Source organism: Vicugna pacos, chromosome 17 (assembly GCF_048564905.1).
Source record: "Vicugna pacos chromosome 17, VicPac4, whole genome shotgun sequence".
Taxonomy (NCBI): domain Eukaryota; kingdom Metazoa; phylum Chordata; class Mammalia; order Artiodactyla; family Camelidae; genus Vicugna; species Vicugna pacos.
In genome coordinates this window covers 55281561-55298850 of record NC_133003.1, presented here as the reverse complement: position 1 = coordinate 55298850, position 17290 = coordinate 55281561, and the positions used below count along the sequence as shown (strand labels likewise).

General features: G+C 55.5%; 1 protein-coding gene across 1 annotated transcript; it reads right to left on the bottom strand.

The window, feature by feature from the left end:
- Window positions 1–3783: 3783 nt before the first annotated feature.
- C17H3orf22 (chromosome 17 C3orf22 homolog) lies at window positions 3784–10325 on the bottom strand. Its single transcript, XM_031676356.2, has 3 exons — window positions 10191–10325; window positions 5777–6930; window positions 3784–4468 (listed from the first exon to the last, which is right to left on the bottom strand). The coding sequence occupies exons 2-3, from the start codon at window positions 5968–5970 to the stop codon at window positions 4222–4224; spliced, it is 441 nt and encodes a 146-aa protein (XP_031532216.2). The 5' UTR covers window positions 5971–6930; window positions 10191–10325; the 3' UTR covers window positions 3784–4221.
- Window positions 10326–17290: the final 6965 nt, after the last annotated feature.

The window sequence follows — 17290 nt, the reverse complement described above, 5'->3', positions numbered from 1 at the left end:
ACCCCACGGGGGTCCTAAATTCTGGCTCCATGGGCAACAGTGATGCTTGGGGACAATGTATCGTTTCACTCTGCCAGGGCCAAGGATTAAAGCCAACCCAGTTGAGCCAAGCCCCGTGCCGTGCCTGCCTCCCACCCTGGGGCGTGTGTGTGTGTGTGTGCACGTTCTGGAGAGACAGCCGGTCATGGGAGTCCGTTGGGAGGAAATGTCTCCTCAGTGATGGATGAATAGATGACGTCCTCTCAGTGTCTGTGGATGATAAATCAAAACGCCAGAACTTCGGGAAGAACAGGGCAGGGCACGCTTCAGGTTTTGAAAAACAGAGATCAGAATACAACGGAGGAAGGACAGCCTCACAGGGATGAGGCCAAACCCCAGCTGCAGACCCCCGCGCTCTGTGGCGAGGGCCTGGAACGCGGGTCTCGGGGCTGTGCTGGCCGGTGGGGGCTGGACTGGCCAGAACAGGCAGCTCGGCCGCATCCACCCCTGAGGTTCACTTATGCCGTTTCCCTTGCCTGCGAGTGACGCCGTCCCTCCCCAGGCCGGGCCCCAAGTCCTGAGTGTCAGGAGCCTGCCCCTCTGAGCTCCCGCTGCACTGTGCCTGTGGGCTAGCGTGGGTCAGCGGCAGTCAATCCCCGTGGGCCTGGGAAGGGGCTGCCCAGGGGGCTCCCTGTGAAGCCTTGCCCCGCTGTGGGGGCCCTGAAAACCCCTGGCCCTGGACTGTCACCAGGGTGAGGAGGGATGGGCTGTGGACAGCCAGGGGCCATGGTCTTAGTCACCAGTACCCTGTTACCCAAGCAGCCTGTGCAGTGACCTGTTTGCTGAGTTAGCTCCCAACCAGAAGCCACACCCCAGGAGCACCACAGTGACAAGTCACCCTCCTGCTCTGCCATGACTCTATCTGCTGTCACCTCTTAGCACCTCCTGCCCTCTGACCCTCGTCCCAGGCACTCACAGTCCCTCTGCCTCTCCCGTGTGTGAACTCGGTTCACACGTGCTGCAGCCCACCACACGGCCCCCACCTCTGCTGTGCGCACATAGTGGTGCCCCCTGCCCGTCCCTCGCCTGCCTTGGGGGTCTGCTGGTGCCAGAGCATCGGTCCTAATAGATCACCGGCTGGCAGCCCACTCCCAAGGGTGGGCTCACGGCTCGGTCACCGGGTGGCCTGAGTAAGACGGGTCTCATGGGCAGAGCTGGACAAGCTATGCGAGTGTCCAGGTGGGCTCTCAGTCAGGTGCCCCCTCGGGACAGGGGATTTCCGCTAGAGCCGCGTGTCAGTGAGGTCACGCGGCACTCCGACTTGCCGGGACCGTCTAACGCTTCGCAGCGTCCCAGTCTCTCCAGACCTGGTGGTGCTGGTCGGTACCCTCCCCAGGTAGAAGTGACAGGGGTGGACTGGGTTACAGAGACCTGTTTTTAAAAAGTTTCATCATTCTTTTGCTTTTTCTGGCTTTCATTGTCAGAAAAATGTTTCCCAGATTTTTGGAGTTCCAGTGTGGGTTTGCTTCTGTTTTGAGCTTTATTTTGTGGCTTTGTCACCCAAGCAGCTTCCTGGGAGGCGTATTTCTATGGTTTAGAATTTTTCTAAAATAAATCCCTAGCTCTCTGTAACCACACCGTTTCACGCATTACCCCAGAATTGCAGCCGGCTGCGTCTGCCGGCTTCAGCAACTGGCCAATGGCCTCGGGGCGGATGAAGGCCTGGGTCTGCTCACAAGATTGTCACCAAGACCCTCCGAGGGGTCTGCAGCCCAGGGCTGGGTGCTGGCTCTTCCAGTGATGGGTGGGGGTCGCTGCCTGTTCAAAGGGCACCAATGGCCACTGACATCAGGTGGTTCCAGCTGGCCTCTCCCGTGCAGAGGTGGTTGCTGGGCCTGGTAGGACACGCAGGCCCCTCTGTCCTGGTGTCCCCACCCCTTGGCACAGCCCTCGTCTACATGGTCCCTGCCGTCCAGGCACAGGAGTGTCTAGCTCCCTCCGAGGACACAAGCTGGGCTGCACCTTTTGTTTCCAGAGCTCCTCAGAGGGACCCCTGCTGCGCCCACTGCAGGGGAGGCAGAGCGAGAGCCGTTCACAGTAGCCACTTCCAGGCACAGCAGTGGGGGGTGGGGGGAGCCCATGTCCCGAGCAGCCCTCAGTCCAGTCTGGGGGAAGTGGGAGGCCAGCTCGGCAGCATTCTCCCCTGGGTGCAGCCGGGGACTCAGCCTGGGGGCCCGCGGTGGCGGCCAGCTCAAGGGCATGCAGTCCCTGCTTCTCTGAGGCGCTTCCTGGAACCGCCTCCCACGTAAACAACCTGCATGCACAGCCTGGTCTCCAGGCTCTGGGGAGGGTCCAGCCGGGCAGGGGTCTGCAGGATCCGCTGCAGACGTGGTGCCCTCAGCTCACTGGTCCCTAAGTGATAGGCAGTTTGGTTAACCCGAGTCCTTCCCACACGGGCCCCGCAACTCCTGCAGGCTGGCCCACACCCCGGGCCACCCGCTCCCTGGGCGGCTTCAGCCCCGAGCTGGTTCGCGTTTTGCTGTGACCGTGCTCACGGGGACCACCGAGGTCAGGTGGCCGCTCCCACACGCTGGCAGCAGACCCCGAGCTGCTGCAGGGGCCGCGTGGTCGTCCCTCAGGTCTGGGATAACCTGCAGGGCGCGCACTGCTGAGCCATCCCCGACAGCAGGCAGCCAGCCAGCCCGCGGCCCACTTCCCTGCAAGACCTGCTTCCAGATGCGTCGTTTCCTTCTTTGAGGACGTCGCGTACAAGTGCTGAGCACACTGTGGGACCAGCAGCTGTTCCTTGCTCCCTAAATATCCTTCCTTTACAGCAAACTCAGGGGAGGAGCCCCTGAAGACCCAGCACCTTTCATGACTCTGGATTCAGGTGATGGGCTGAGCCTTTTCTCCCGACAGAACCGCCAGCTCTGCCCCTGTGCCGGAGGAGCCCCGACGGCCCCCTGCTCCGTGTCCTAGACACTCTGGGGCCACGGCAAGGGCACCTGGAGGTGGAGCTGAAGGACCTTCTATCAGCTGCTCGTAGCCATGTGCAGAGGGCCCCTTGGGAGACAGGGCGGTGCCTACCGGTGAGGGTGGGCATTCAGGAGCCTCTGGCCAGCACGTCCTCTCTGGAGACGGGAAGGGGCAGGAAGGCCCAGAGCACCACTGTCCACCAGGGCAGGGGGGACCCAACCAAACGTCCACCAGAAAGACGACAGACACTTGCCCACTCCCAGGGCCCCCACGCCGCTCTGCCCCGGGGAGAGGGCTCCAGTGACTGCCCGACTTCCCGTTCTGCCAAGGCTCTAAGGTGACTGTCTTTGCAGAGCGGTGGGGACACCTCACATCTTCAGCATCAGCCTCCCACCTGAGCAGCTACTGCCAGTTCCAAAGGGATTCCGCCAGCATCTGGCTGTCAGCAGGCCGGGAGCGCCCCTCTTTGGGTCCATGCAACTTCTCTTTAAAGAGGTAACGCACCAGCAACATGGCACTAGGTTCACACACTAAAAATTCAGAAAATGGCACGCCCCCCTCAGTCCTGTCCCCAAATCCCCAGTTTCTCTACCCAAAGCAACAGTTGTTCCCTGCTCCACATGCACTGCCAGATGCACACACACACACGTACATGTACACATACACACACACGCAGGCACACCACATGCTTATGTGTACACACACCCATACGTGTACACATACGTGCATGTGCACGCACATGTGCAGACACGCCCTTGTGTGTATACATACGTGCACACGCGTGCAGGCACACCTTTACGTGTATACATATGCACACGTGCACATACGCATGGACACACCGTTTTTTAAAATACGCAAAAGGCAGCAGATTAGACACTCTCTCTGCTGTGCTTTAAACAACGTCTGAACACGCTCTGTAGACGGTCCCAGAACAGAGCGGAAACAGCTGCTCCCTCATCTCAGTGGCTGCCTCACACTTCGGGGGTGCAGTGGTGGCATTACTTAAAGCCCCATTAATGGATATTTGGGTGGTTTCCAACCTTTTGCTGTTTCCTACAGCAGTGGAATGAGTATCACTGTCCAAATCTCTCTCCTTACACATGAGAGACTACCTTTGGGGTAAATTCTTGGGCGTGGCAGTCACGGGCTGCAGGAGCGACCACCACCCCTTTACGGATGGGAACAGGCAGTGCAGACGTGGAGCGTGCCCGTCTCAGGGAACAGAATCAGCAGCATTTACTCCCGTCGTGACGTTTCTGGGGCCTCTCAGGGCTGCTCCTCCCGGCAGGTCACCTCAGCCCGGGGGCAGTTCCTTGCGGCCGCTGCCCCGGGCGCCCTGGACCAGGGGGCGGAGAGGGAGGCTGCTGAGAGCCGGGCCCCAGGGAGGCCCCCAGGGGGCAGGCGGCCCAGGAAGCGGTGGCCCAGCAGCATCAGTTCCCAGAGGTGGCTTGGCGGCGGCGGCGGCGGCGGCAGGTGGAGGCTGCACAGTGACGTGAAATCCGGGGCCCCGAACCTGGAGAAGCCACACAAGCCCCGTGTTGACCCTCGGGGACCCCGGCCCAGAGAAGTTGGCTGGTGTCGTGACTGAGACCGGCCTCACGCCCCATGTGGACCTCCGTCACCTCCCAGGCACCATCTGCCCAGAGGGCCAGCAGCCCTGATGCCACCCAGTGTGGACCCTGGGCCTGCCCAGCCTGGGAGCGGGCAGCACCCCTGTGCCTGCCAGGAGGCCTGTCACCTGCGGGAAGGGCACAGCATCGGGTGGCCCCCTCCCCGTGACACCACCCTCCCCCTTGTGACCCAGGCTCCAGCGGCTCCCACGACCCCTCCGATGAGTGCTGGCATCGAGCAGCGCAGTGCCCTCCCTGCAGGGGCCCCAACTGTGAGGGAGGGCAGCCCTGGGCCCGGCCTCAGCCTCCTCCCCGTCGTGCACAGCCTGAGGGCCCTGCCTTCACTGACTCTTTCAGCAAAAGGGGACACTGAGACCCAGGGACACCTGTGCCTTCAGCCCCAAGCCAGTCCATTCAGAGGTTCACAGCAGAAACCCGCAGCCGAGTGAGGGGGGCTGCTGAGGCCTGGGACAAGAGCCAGGGCGGGTGTGGATGGGGGATGGGCACCACCCGTGCTGCTGTGGGGTGCGTGTGTGTGGCAGGTGTGTGTGACATGCGTGCACGTGTGGGGGGGGCATGTGCACGGCCTCTCGGTTCCAACTGGGGGACCGTGTACATCTCTGTGACCTGCCGGGGTGATCACCTGGAGCATGCAGCCAGGTCATCCCTGGTCAGGACAGACACTGCCTTCAGTTCCGAGGCCCCCGTACCCAGTTGCTGGAGGAGTCATGGGGTGGGGGGCGAGGCAGTCGGGGCAGGGCTGGGGTACTCGGAGGGGCAGGGTGGAGTCACGGAAGCCCCTCCCTATCTATGGCTGGTGTCATCTGAGGGACAGCCAGATCTGACCCCCAGTTTAGGGTGAGCGTGTGTGTGTCTGTGGGTCTTTATGTTTCCTGTGTGGGTCTTTCCAAGTGTATCTGGGTGCTTCGCTGTGTGTCCCCCCAGGTGGGGGGCACGCGTGAATGTGTGTGCTTGTGGGTATGTGGCTGGCTGAGGGCTGCCCAGTGTCGGGGTCCCCTGCCGGCACCTCTAGCCTCAGAGCAGCTGTATGGAGTCCAGACCCCGGCTGCCTCTCCCTCCTCTCGGGCCCTCGTCCCTGCCCTGCCACCTGTGGATGAGCCCCCTCCTGGAGCTGCCCGGGCCTCAGTTTCCTCCGCTGGAAGTGGTGTGGTTCTCAGGTGGGGACGCCAGCAATGGTGCCTGCCACTTACCCTCTGACTGGGATGGACCTTGTTGGCACCAGGGTCTTCTGCAGGGGCAGCCGATCCCGCAGCGAGCTGTTTGTCTTCGTGAACTTCCAGGGCTGCAGGCTCTCTGTGCTGGTCTCCGTCGGCCAGGAGAACCTGCGGGGCACCTGGCATCTCTGGGGGCTGCCGCCCAGCTGCAGGCAGTAGCTTTCCCTCATCTGCAAGTGCCCACACTCCCGGCACTGCTCTGAGCACCTTACAACCACTCGGGGAGGTAGGTAGTGCTATGCACACTTTACTTTACAGAAGGAGAAACTGAGGCACAGAGAGGTTAAGTGATTTGCCCAAGGTCACACAGACAGGAAGCAGCAGAGCTGGGATCTGGGCTGGCCCAGAGCCACATCTCAGCCCTGCAGTGGTGGCCTGGCCCAAGGGGCCCCAGCCCCTAGGTTTCTCACAAGGGTCACTCTGCCACGTGGACCTGCCACACGGGGCCTCACAGGACAGCCTGCAGCCCAGTGACAGGATGAGGCGCAAGGCAGGACAGGCGTCCAGACCACCTGCCGCAGGCGCACAGAGGAGGTTCAGCCCAGGGCGGCCGCCAGCCCTCCCTCTCTCTGCATTTTCTCCAGGAGGCTGTTAGCTACACTGACCGAGGGACTGCAGGCTCCAGCCTGCCTGGTCAACACATTCAGAAACAGGCCGCTGCTGGCTGGGGCCCTGCACCGCCTGGCCTGTGGGCCCCTGAGGGTCCCCAGAGCCCTGGGGCTTTGCAGACTCCTCCCATCATACCCTCCTGGAAGCAAGGGTCATGAACAGGCTCCTCGGTGGTTCAGGTGGGATGGCCGCTGGCCCTGAAGGAAGACCTGCCAAGGCTCTGGGTGCTTGGGGGTCCTGGCACCCCTCTGGAGGCCCTCAGCTCAGGCAGGACGGGGTCCCAGCGCTCCCTGTGGACAGAGACCCTCCCAGCTCCCGCCCTGTGCCTCTGGAGTGCATTCCGGGGGCGCCCGAGGGGAGCAGGACTGGCCGTGGGGTAGGCGTCTTGTACCTGTATGGAAATTTCCTGCCAACCTTCTCCTGGGTCTAGTTCCTGCTCTTCCTACGCCGGCCGCACTTCCTGGGGGCCTGTGCATCCATCATGGAAGTGGGCTAAGCTGGGGTGCACCCTTCAGTCGCAGCTGGAAGACCCGTGGGGGGAGCCGGTCAGGACCTGGACGGACACGGCGTTCCCCAGACCGACCAAGGCATCCTTATCCGGAGGAGACGGGATGCAGCCCCGCCGGCCTCTCGGGGCAAGTGAGGGGCTGGGTAAGCCGCCTGTGCCCCGGGCCCCTCACCACACGGCGCCAGGATGCTTGCCCGGGGGTTACTGTGTGTAGTGTGTATGCATGTGTGTGAGTGTGCCTGTGGCCCTCTGCAGCTTTATCCCATGTGCGGCTCCGTGTCGTCCCTACAGTCCAGGGGACCCTAGATGCCGGCCCAGGAGGCTCCCCCTGCTGCCCCTTCGCAGCTCTGCCCTCGACCCACCGTAACCCTGGGGCCACTGATCCATCCCCGTCTCTGGAAGGACATGATTTCACACTGTCACATGGGTGTAGTCGGGCTGGAGGCACCCTTGAGACGGGCCTCCCTCCGCCAGCGTCCTGCCCTGCGGAACCATCACGGGGCTGTGTCTGCACGGGCCCCTGCCGGGGCCGAGCTGGGCTGGCATCACTCCTGGAGGACACCTGGGCAGTTCCCAGTTTGGGAACATTGTGAATAAAGCTGCTACGAACGTTCATGTACAAGTTTCTGCACGGAGGTGTCTTTGTTTCTCTCTTCTACACACCTAAGAGTGCAACTGCTGAGCTGGTGAGTCCATTTTTAGTTTTCACGAGAACCACGTGGCTTTCGAGTGGCTGTGCCCTTCTACACGCCCACCAGCAGTGCGTGAGTGAGTGTATCTCCTTTAAAGCGCCCGGTGCGGGTGAGGATAAGCCAAGTCAGGGCCGAGAACGACTCGGGTTGGGATCTGAGCACCGGTGCCACCGCCACCATCACATCCCTGACCTTCCCCGTCAAAGCCCTGCTGACCCAGTGTGGCTGCACTGGGGTCTGAGCAGCCATCGGGTCCTCAACATGTGACCTTGATGTGACAATGGCAGCTGCCCGCCAGCACTGGGTTCCACGTTCGGTCCCTGGGCTGGCAGGAGGGGCCCAGTGGGGCGGGCCCCAGTGGACAGAGGGCCCCAGGAGCCGGTAGGGCTGCGGTTTCAGGCAGGCACTGGCGCTGACACTGTCAGTGCCCTGCAAACACGCCAGCTCTATGCCTGGAGGCTGCGCCAGCCGCCCTGCCTGACAGCAGGCAAGACAAGTCCCTGGGAGCTGGTGCCATTAGAAGCAGCCCCACCAGCGACACAGGGATGAGGGCGGAGGAGAGAAGGCCCAGCTGCCTGGGCCCTGGGGGCAGGACAGCCCCGAGCTGCGCTCCCCACCACCCACAAAGGACCCGCGGGACTGGTTGACAGCACACCACGAACCCCTCTCCCTCCTTACCTCCCACCCCGGCCTGTGCTGCCGGAGCAGCCCCTAGATAAAGCGGCTGCACCTGCAGCCTCGCCTCGGGGTGGCCAGAGGTCCGAGACTCACACCAGCAGCGGCCTGTTCCCACCAGTCGTGGGAGTGTCTGCGCTCACTGGGACCCAGGCTGAGAAGGCGAACATGGAGCAGGCCCCCCGACCACCCCTGTGTGTCTCTAATACACACGTGAGTGCACACAGGAGGACACACATGCACACACATGAGGACACCTGCACACTCAGGCACACAGGCGGCCCACCTGGCCCCAGCACTGCTGCCCCCACCCCACCCCCCAAGCTCTGGGCCAGCTGTCTCTGCGCCTCCTTCCCTGTCAGAACTGGAGTCCCTCCTCCATCCAGGTGGGGCTGCCCTCCCCCACCTCTTCTCTATTCGCAGCAGCTGGTTTCCATGGCAACACTTGGCATGATCAAAGATCTAGTGAAATCTGGAGGGAAGCCTCAGGACACAAGGTGCCCACTCCCAAGTCATCTGGGGTCCCCAGGAGGCCTCTGTCTCGGTGGGGACCTGGTTTTCTCTCCTGGTGGAGGTGAAGCCAGGCTGCTCCCCACAGGGACTTCGAGGGCGGCCTTGGGCAGGGCACTCTCCGTGTGGTCACAGCCCACTGGGCACAGACTCCCCGGACAAGGCCACTTGCGAAGACCTGGCCCATGGGCCCCACTCCCTCCGGGCTGCCCCAGTCTGATTCAGGGCACCAGCTATCCAGCAGGCTGGGACCCAGGGGGCCTCCGACCTGGCCCAGAAATGCTGCAGTCCCACCGTGACCTGTCCCCCGGGCCCCACAAGGAGTCCTCCTGTTCCTGCATGGAGACCCCTCTGCTTACCTGCCCCACTGCCAGCAAAGGGCCCCATTGAGGGGAAGTTTCTACACCAGCACTGGCTGGGGGGGGCCTGAGCAGCCTGACGTGGGACCAGGGCTGTTCTGAGGACACTGGGGTCTCTTCCCTGGACTTGGCCCCCAGCCCTTGGCCCTTAGGCAAAACTCTCTTGAGGAGCCAGGCGAGGGCCCTGGTCCTGGACGGGACTGTGTCAGCACAGGGAGACATGTCTGTTAAGCTCCATGCAACAGCTTGGTCCGTGTTCTCCACTGGATGGAGAACAGCCCTTACCCCATTTTCAGGTAAGGAAGCTGGGGATCTGAAAGCTTGACTGCAACCCCCCACAGCACGCGGGAGGGGGTGCCCAGGGTGGGGGTCAGGCCACGTGGCTCAGATGGTCCTGGGGAGGGCAGGGAGGAAGAGGCCCACGCACCCAGGGCTTGGGAGGAGAGGGAGGGGCGTCCCCACCTGACCCTGCAAACCACTCTGGGCCTGCTTCCCGCAGGGCAGGAGGGCGCTGCCGGGTCCAGGCTGACGTGGGGCACCTCCCTGATCCTGGCGGTGTGCATTGGAGCACTGGCTGGGAAGACGCCTATGTGAGGTCCCCTGCCCGCCCCAAGGCTGGCGCAGCAACATGGAAAGGCACAGCCCCAGGTGCCCTGAGCACCCACCAGAAAGGGGTGGGCGAGGGAGCCTCCCAAGGGGCAGGCTGCTCACGGGCTGGCCTGTGTGGCGCCAGAGGGGGTGGGCGCTGGCCATGGTCCTGGCTGCCACGCCACCACACGAGCACTAGCCCTGGGGCCGGGCGGGCCAGGCCTCCAGGCTCCCTGCAACATCAGAAGGCCCTGAGGTCACAACCAGGGACCCTGCAGCTGCTGAGCCACCAGGGAGGGGCCACAGAGGTGGCCACATGTGGTGGGCTGGCAGGCAGTCCAGCTTCGAGGGCCTCGGATGGGGGCACCCACATCTACACACTCTGCAGCAGAGATCTCCCCCAACTCAGACTGCAAGCAGGACAGAGCCTACGAACAGCTAAAACTCACTTTGGCCGCAGAAAAGCTCCTCTTCACAGGAATCATTCCACTGAGTCGCGCGGGGGTTCAGGGCGCAGCTCCAAGGCCTGTCTGGTATGGCAGGACACCCTGCTGCTCCACGGAGGCCCCACGGGGCTCGGCACTAGCCCGGCACACCTGGCAGGCTACGGAGAGTCCCCCCAGGTCAGGACCCTTGCCTCAGAAGTGGGGGTGAGAGGAGGGGAGGGGGGAAGGGTAAGAAGCAAGACCACTCTCTGCCTGGCGTCTGAGGCCTTCATCTACGGGTGAGAACGCAGTGTTAGGTTAGGGTCCCTGGATGCAGCCGGAGATGGGCTTCTGGTCAAGCGACTTGCCGAGGGAGGACACGGGCCGGGGCAACTCTGAGCTGGTGTCTGGTCCCAGCGGAGCCCTGCAGGGACGCTGCCCCTGCCCTGAGTGGGGACAACTCATCTCCACGTGGGGCCTGCGGTGCCACCGCCTGGGCCCAGCAGGGATGACTCAGCACCCCCAGTTGTGGGCTGGGGGCACCACCTGGTCCAGGGGTCTGGGGGCTGAGCTTCTACCACGTAAAGTAGAAACAGACGGAGGCAGGAGTGAGTGAGATGGAAAGACAGCCGGCGCATCCAGGAGACCCCCAGGGGGCTTCGAAGGGAAGGGAACAGGACGCCCGGGGGCCCAGGGTTGTGCGGGCAGGAGTTCCAAGCAGGACTTTTCCCTCACTCTTCTCTGGGCCAGAGCATCCTCCCACTTCCTGGACGGTAGCTTAAGAGGAACAGCAGGAGGGGGTGTGTCTGGCAGTGTCGGGGCGACTGCGAGTCTGCCCAGGGCCGGGCCCCCCGGAGCTCTTCGGTGCTTGGGGCCCAGGGAGGGGCCCGGGGCACCCGCGACCCTCTCGGAGGCCTTGGTGAGGAGGGCGAGACCTTTCTGAGGGTCCTTGTGTCACACTGGCCTGATGTCCCATGTGTGACGTGAGGGACGTGAGCCGTGGTCCCAGAAGGGGCGGATGTGTGGGCCAGGTGGGGCCCAGTTATCTCTCCTACGCCTCTTTACCCCCTTTCCAGCCTGACTGCCAAGCACTGAAAAGTTGAAAGGAGGCCGGTGTCGGCGAGAGCACGGTGGCGCCAGGCGAGGCCAGGAGGGGCCCAAGGCTGCCATCGATGGTCAGTGAGGAGAGAAACGACAGGACACGTGCTTTGGAAATACCACTCCGGTGTCCACGTGGACAACAAAGTGAGAGACCAAGCATCAGACGGGCCGGCCAGGCGGCCGCCAAGCCAGAAACTACCCCAAGATGGTGGAGTGAGGGGCCGACAGGAAACGGCGGGGAAGGGGTGGGCTGGACAGATGCTCAGCGTGGGGAGGGGGTCTGACAGGCTCCCAGGCCATGCTGCGCTCCCTCTTGGCCACCAGATGGGACTGGATGAAGGCCGAGTCTGACCCTCCGAGACGCCCCTTAACGCAGGGAGCCACACACCCGGGCCTGAGACTCAGAAGGGTGAAGTCTGGGGTGGTTGGTCTGCCGGCAGTACCGGAAGATGATCACCTGACGGGGGCGGGGGAGGCAGGAGGGGAAGGTCGGAGGGCAACAGGCTGAGTGTTAAGCTACTTAATGATCACGTGACTTTGATGCCTGCCACCCACAGACATGGACAGAGGTGTCACCAAAGCCAGGGGACGACCTGGCTCCAGGAGCGAGGATGGGTGTGCGGTGTGAAGCTGAGAAACAGCTGCGTCTCAGGGCCGCTCCGTTTCACGCAGGGCTGTTCCTGTGCGGGGGCTGAGGACCGAGGAGGTGGAGGAGCTGACCTGGAGGCGGCGTAGCCACGTTGCCCGGGCCACCTGTCCCCAGGCCAGTCTCCACTGTGCCCTGCAGATTTGACGGGTTCATTTATTACCACGAACAGTTTTCGCGGACTTGCTAGCGCTCTGCACACGTGAGATCAAGCCACCTTTGACCGGAGGCAGTTTTACATCTTCCTCTCCAATGTGAATACCTTTTCTTTCTTTTTCTTGCCCAGCTGCTCTCTCCCATCTTGCAGCACTGCGCTGAATGGGCGGCAGGCAGAGCGGCATCTTCACCTCGTTCCGAATCGAAGAGGGAAGTTCCGGTCTCTCAGCACTGAATGCGGTGCGATCTGTGGGTTTCCATCTGTGGCTTTGTCAGCCTGGATTTCATCAAATGCTTTTCCTCCACCAGTTGAGATGACCATGTGTTTTCTGCCCTTCGTTCTATTAACGTGGTGCACTGTGTTGATTGATTTTCTTACTATGAAGCAGCCTTGCACCGCAGGGATTAAACTCACTTGCTCGTGATATATAATCCTTCCAGTATGCTGTGAAGTTTAACGAGCTAGTACCTGCTGAGGAATTTTGCGTCTATATTCATCGGGGTGCTGGTCTGCAGTTCCTTGCAGTGCCTTTGTCTGGCTCTGGCACCAGGGTAAAACTAACGCACAGAATGAGTTGGGAAGTGGCCCTTCTTCAATTTTTTGGAAGATTTTGAGGACTGGTGCCAATGCTTCTTTAATGTTTGGTAGAATTACACCAGCGAAGCCATTTGGTCCTAGGTTTTTTTTGTTGTTGGCTTATTTTTTTACAATCAACTTTATTAAACCCTACCTATAGCAATCAGACAAGAAAAAGAAATAAAAAGTATCCAAATTGGAAGGGAAAGTGTAAAATTACCATTATATGCAGATGACAGGATACTCTGTATAGAAAACCCTGAAGACTCCACACAAAAACTCCTAGATCTGACAAACAGCAGGACACAAGATTCACATACAGAAATCTGTTGCATTTTTTGCACAACAATGAAGTATCAGAAAGAGAAACTTAAAAAACAATCCCATTTTGAAAAATCACATAAAAAGTAGCTAGGAACAAACCTGACTAAGGCAGTGAAACACTTATACCCTGAGAGCTATAAAATATTGATAGAGTAAAGATGATTCAAAGAAATGGAAGTCTATCCCATGCTCTTGGATTGGAAGAATTAACATTGTTAAAATGGCCACACCACCCAACGTTATCTACAGAATTAATGCGATCCCTATCAGATTACTCCGCACATTTTTCACAGAACTAGAACAAATAATCCTAAAACTTACATGGAATCACGAAAGACCCAGAATTGCCAAAGCAACACTGAAGAAAAGGAACAAAGCTAGAGGAATGACCCTTCCAGATCTCAGACAATACTACAGAGCTACAGTCATCAAATCAGCATGGTATTGGTACAAAAACAGACACACGGATCAATGGAACAGAATAGAGAGAAATAAAGTCACAGACCCACAGTCAGTGTATCTTCGACAAAGGAGGCAAGAACATAAGATGGAGAAAAGAGTCTTCAGCAAGTGGTGCTGGGAAAACTGGACAGCTGCATGTAAACCAGTGAAGTTAGAACACTCTCTCACTCCATACCCAAAAATAAACTCAAAATGGCTTAAAGACTTAAATCTAAGACAAGACACCATAAAACTCCTAGAAGAGAACATAGGCAAAATAGTCTCTGACATAACTCGCAGCAATATTTTCTTAGATCAGTCTCCCAAGGCAAAACAGATAAAAGCAAAAATAAATAAATGGGACCTAATCAAACTTACAAGCCTTTGCACAACAAAAGAAGCCACCAACAAAACAGAGACAAACCTATGGAATGGGAGAAAACTTTTGCAAACAATGCAACCAACAAGGGCTTAATTTTCAGAATTACAGACAGCTCATACAGCTCAATATAAAAAAACCAAACAATCCAATTAAAAAATGGGAAAAGACCTAAAGAGGAAAATTTCCAAAGAAGACATACAGATGGCCAACAGGCACGTGAAAAAATGCTCAACATCACTAATTATCAGAGAAATGCAAATCAAAACCACGATGAGGTATCACCTCACACCAGTCAGAATGGCCGTCATTCAAAAGTCCAAGAACAATAAATGCTGGAGAGGGTGTGGAGAAAAGGGAGCCCTCCTACACTGCTGGTGGGAATGTAAACTGGTGCAGCCACTAAGAAAAACAGTACAGAGGTTCCTTAAAAAACTAAAAAGTTACCGTATGATTCAGCAGTCCCACCCCAGGCATACATCTGGAAAAGATAAAAACTAATCAGAAGAGACACATGCACCCAGTGTGCACAGCAGCAGTACTGACAACAGCCAAGACGTGGAGCCAACCTAAATGTCCGCCGACAGAGGACCAGATAAAGAAGCTGTGGCATATGTACACAATGAAATATTACTCAGCTACAAAAAGGAATTAAATAATACCGTTTGCAGCAATGTGGGAGGACCTAGATATTTTCTTGGTAAGTGAAGTAAGTCAGACAGAGAAAGATAAACGTGTTATTCATGGAATCTAACAAAATAATACAAGTGTACTTATTTACAGAATAGAAACAGACTCACGGACATAGAAAACAAACTTATGGTTACCAGGGGGAAGGCTGGGAGGCATAAATTAGCAGTACAGGATTAGCAGATACATACCATTAGTATACACAAAATAGATGAACAAGGACCTACTGTACAGCACAGGGAACTGTGTTCAGTATTTTGTAATAACCTACAATGGAAAAGAATCGGAAAGGCCCTTTTTGCAGCTCATCCTATTTCTACAAAAATCATTGTTGAAATTTTGAAAGGGATTGTCCTGAATATAGATCCCTTGACATTTTAACAGTATTAAGTTTTCCAATCTATGAACATGGAATGTCTTCCAATTTATTTACATCTTCTTTAATTTCTTCAGCAACATTTTATAGTTTTCATTATAAAAAGTGTTTCATCTCATTGGTTAATTTAATTCCTAGGAATTTTACTCTTTTTCATGCTATTGTAAATGGAATTATTTTCTTAATGTCCTTTTTGGATTGCTCATTGTTACCATATAGAAATTCAACTGATTTTTGGTGTTGACTTCATATCCTGCTATTTGCTGAACTCATTTAGTTCTAATAGTTTTTGTATCTGTGTGTGCAGTGTCTTTAGGGTTTTCCACATGTAAGATCATACCACCTGTGAATGGTGATAATTCTACTTCTGTCTTTTCAAATTTGGATGCCTTTTATTTCTTTTTCTTATTTAACTGCTACGTCTAGAACTTCCAGCACTATGCTGAACAGAAGTAGCAAAAGCAGGCGCTTTTGCCTTGTTCCTGACCCGAGACTAAAAGCTTTCAGGTGTCTGCCCTTGAGGTAGAGGTTAACCATGGGAGTTCCATCTATGGCTTTTACTATGTAGAGGTAGTGTTCTTCTAGTCCCAGCTTGTTGAGTAATTTTATCAGGAATGTGTGCTGAATTCAGCATCAGTTAAGATGATCACATGACTTTTTTCCTTCATTCTAGTAATGTGGTTGTATTACATTGATCAGTTTTTGCACGTTGAGCCATCCTTGCGTTCCAGACATAAATCTCACTTGGTCACGATGTATAACCCTTTCAGTATGTTGCTGAATTCAGTTTGCTAGTATCTTGTTGACGATTTCTGCATCAGTATTCATACGGGAAATACAAGTTTTCCTGTAGTATCTTTGGCTTTGGTTTCAGGGCAATGCTGGCCTCAGAAAATGAGTTAGGAAGTGTTTAAAATGTTCAGAAAGACTTGATGTTACACCTTTAGGTATCTGGTAGAACTCGCTAGTGAAGCCACCTGGTCTAGGACTTTCCTTTGTTGGGAGGGTTTTGATTACTGAATTAACCTACTTACTGTTTGTGAGTCTACTCAGATTTTTCTGTTTCTTCATGATTCAGCCTCGGTCGGATGTGCGTTTCTGGGAATTTGTCCGTTTCATCCAGGTTATCCTGTTGTTGGCATACAATTGTCCACGGTATTCTCTTATAATCCTTTTTTAATTTCTGTATAATCAGTAGTAATGTCTCCACTTTCTTCTAATTTTAATAATTTGAATCTTCACTTTTTTCTAAGTCAATCTAGCTAAAGATGTGACAGTGTTTTTTTCAAAAATCAACTTGGTTTTGTTGATTTTTCTCTACTGTTTTTCTATTCTGTTTTATTGCTCTTTGTTTTAATCTTGTTTCCTTTTTCTACTAGCTTTGGCTTTAGTTTGCTCTGCATTTTCTAGTTTCTTAAGTTGTACGGTTAGATTATTAATTTGAGATGTTTTTTCTTTTTGAACACAGACATTTAGAGGCATGAATGTCCCTGTTAGCACTGCTTTCTCTACATCTGTTTGGTAAGTTGCGGTTTTTATTTTCATTCATCTGAAGGCATTTTCTAAATCCCTGTGATTCCTTTGATCCATTGGTCATTTAAGAATGTGTTGTTTAATTGCCACATATTTGTAAATTTTCCAGGTTTTCTTCTGTAATTGACTTCTAATTTTGTTCCACTATGATTAGAAAATATACTTCGTATGACTTGAATCTTTGAAATTTATTAAGACTTGCTTTGAGGTCTAATAAATCCTGGAGAACATTCCACGTACACTTGAGAAGAACATATATCCTGCTATTGCTGGGTGAGTTTTGTGTATGTCTATTAGAGCTAATTGTTTGTAGTGTTTTTCAAGAGCTCTACTTCCTTACGAATCTTCTGTCAGGTTCTATTTATTATTGAAATCAGAGTATTAAAGTCATCAACTATTATACTGTAGAACTGTCTATTTCTCCCTTCAGTTTTGTCAAGAATTTGTCAGTTTTTGTTTGATACATTTGGGGGCTCTGTAAACTGCGTACAGAATTTTTTATATCTTCGTGGACTAAACTTTTCATCAATATTTAATGTTCTTGTTACATTTTTAACTTAGAGCTATTTTGCCTGACAATCTAGCCACTCAGCTCTCCTTTGGTTATTACTTCCATGGAGCACCTTCTTCCATCCTTTTACTTTTAGCCTCTATGTGACTGGTGCTCAAAGCGAGTCTCCTGAAGACAGCACAGAAAAGGAACCCCCCACCTTTTTTAAAAATACATTCTGCTAATCTCTGCCTACTAATTGGAGAGTTTGATCCATTAGCACTGAAAGTAATCGCGGGCAGGAGGGACTTCTTCCGTTTAGTCTTTGCTTTTTTCATGTCTTAGATATTCTCTGTTCCTCAATTTCTCCACTACTGCCTTGTTTTTGTATTTAGTTGTTTTTTTGTAGTA

Excerpts from the sequence above, each read along its gene's own strand:
- C17H3orf22 (XM_031676356.2), bottom strand. The coding sequence starts at position 5,970 with ATGAGGGAAAGCTACTGCCTGCAGCTGGGCGGCAGCCCCCAGAGATGC. Across the intron at positions 4,469-5,776 it reads AGGTCCATCCCAGTCAGAGG|GTTCGGGGCCCCGGATTTCA; the intron begins GTAAGTGGCAGG and ends TGGCTTCTCCAG.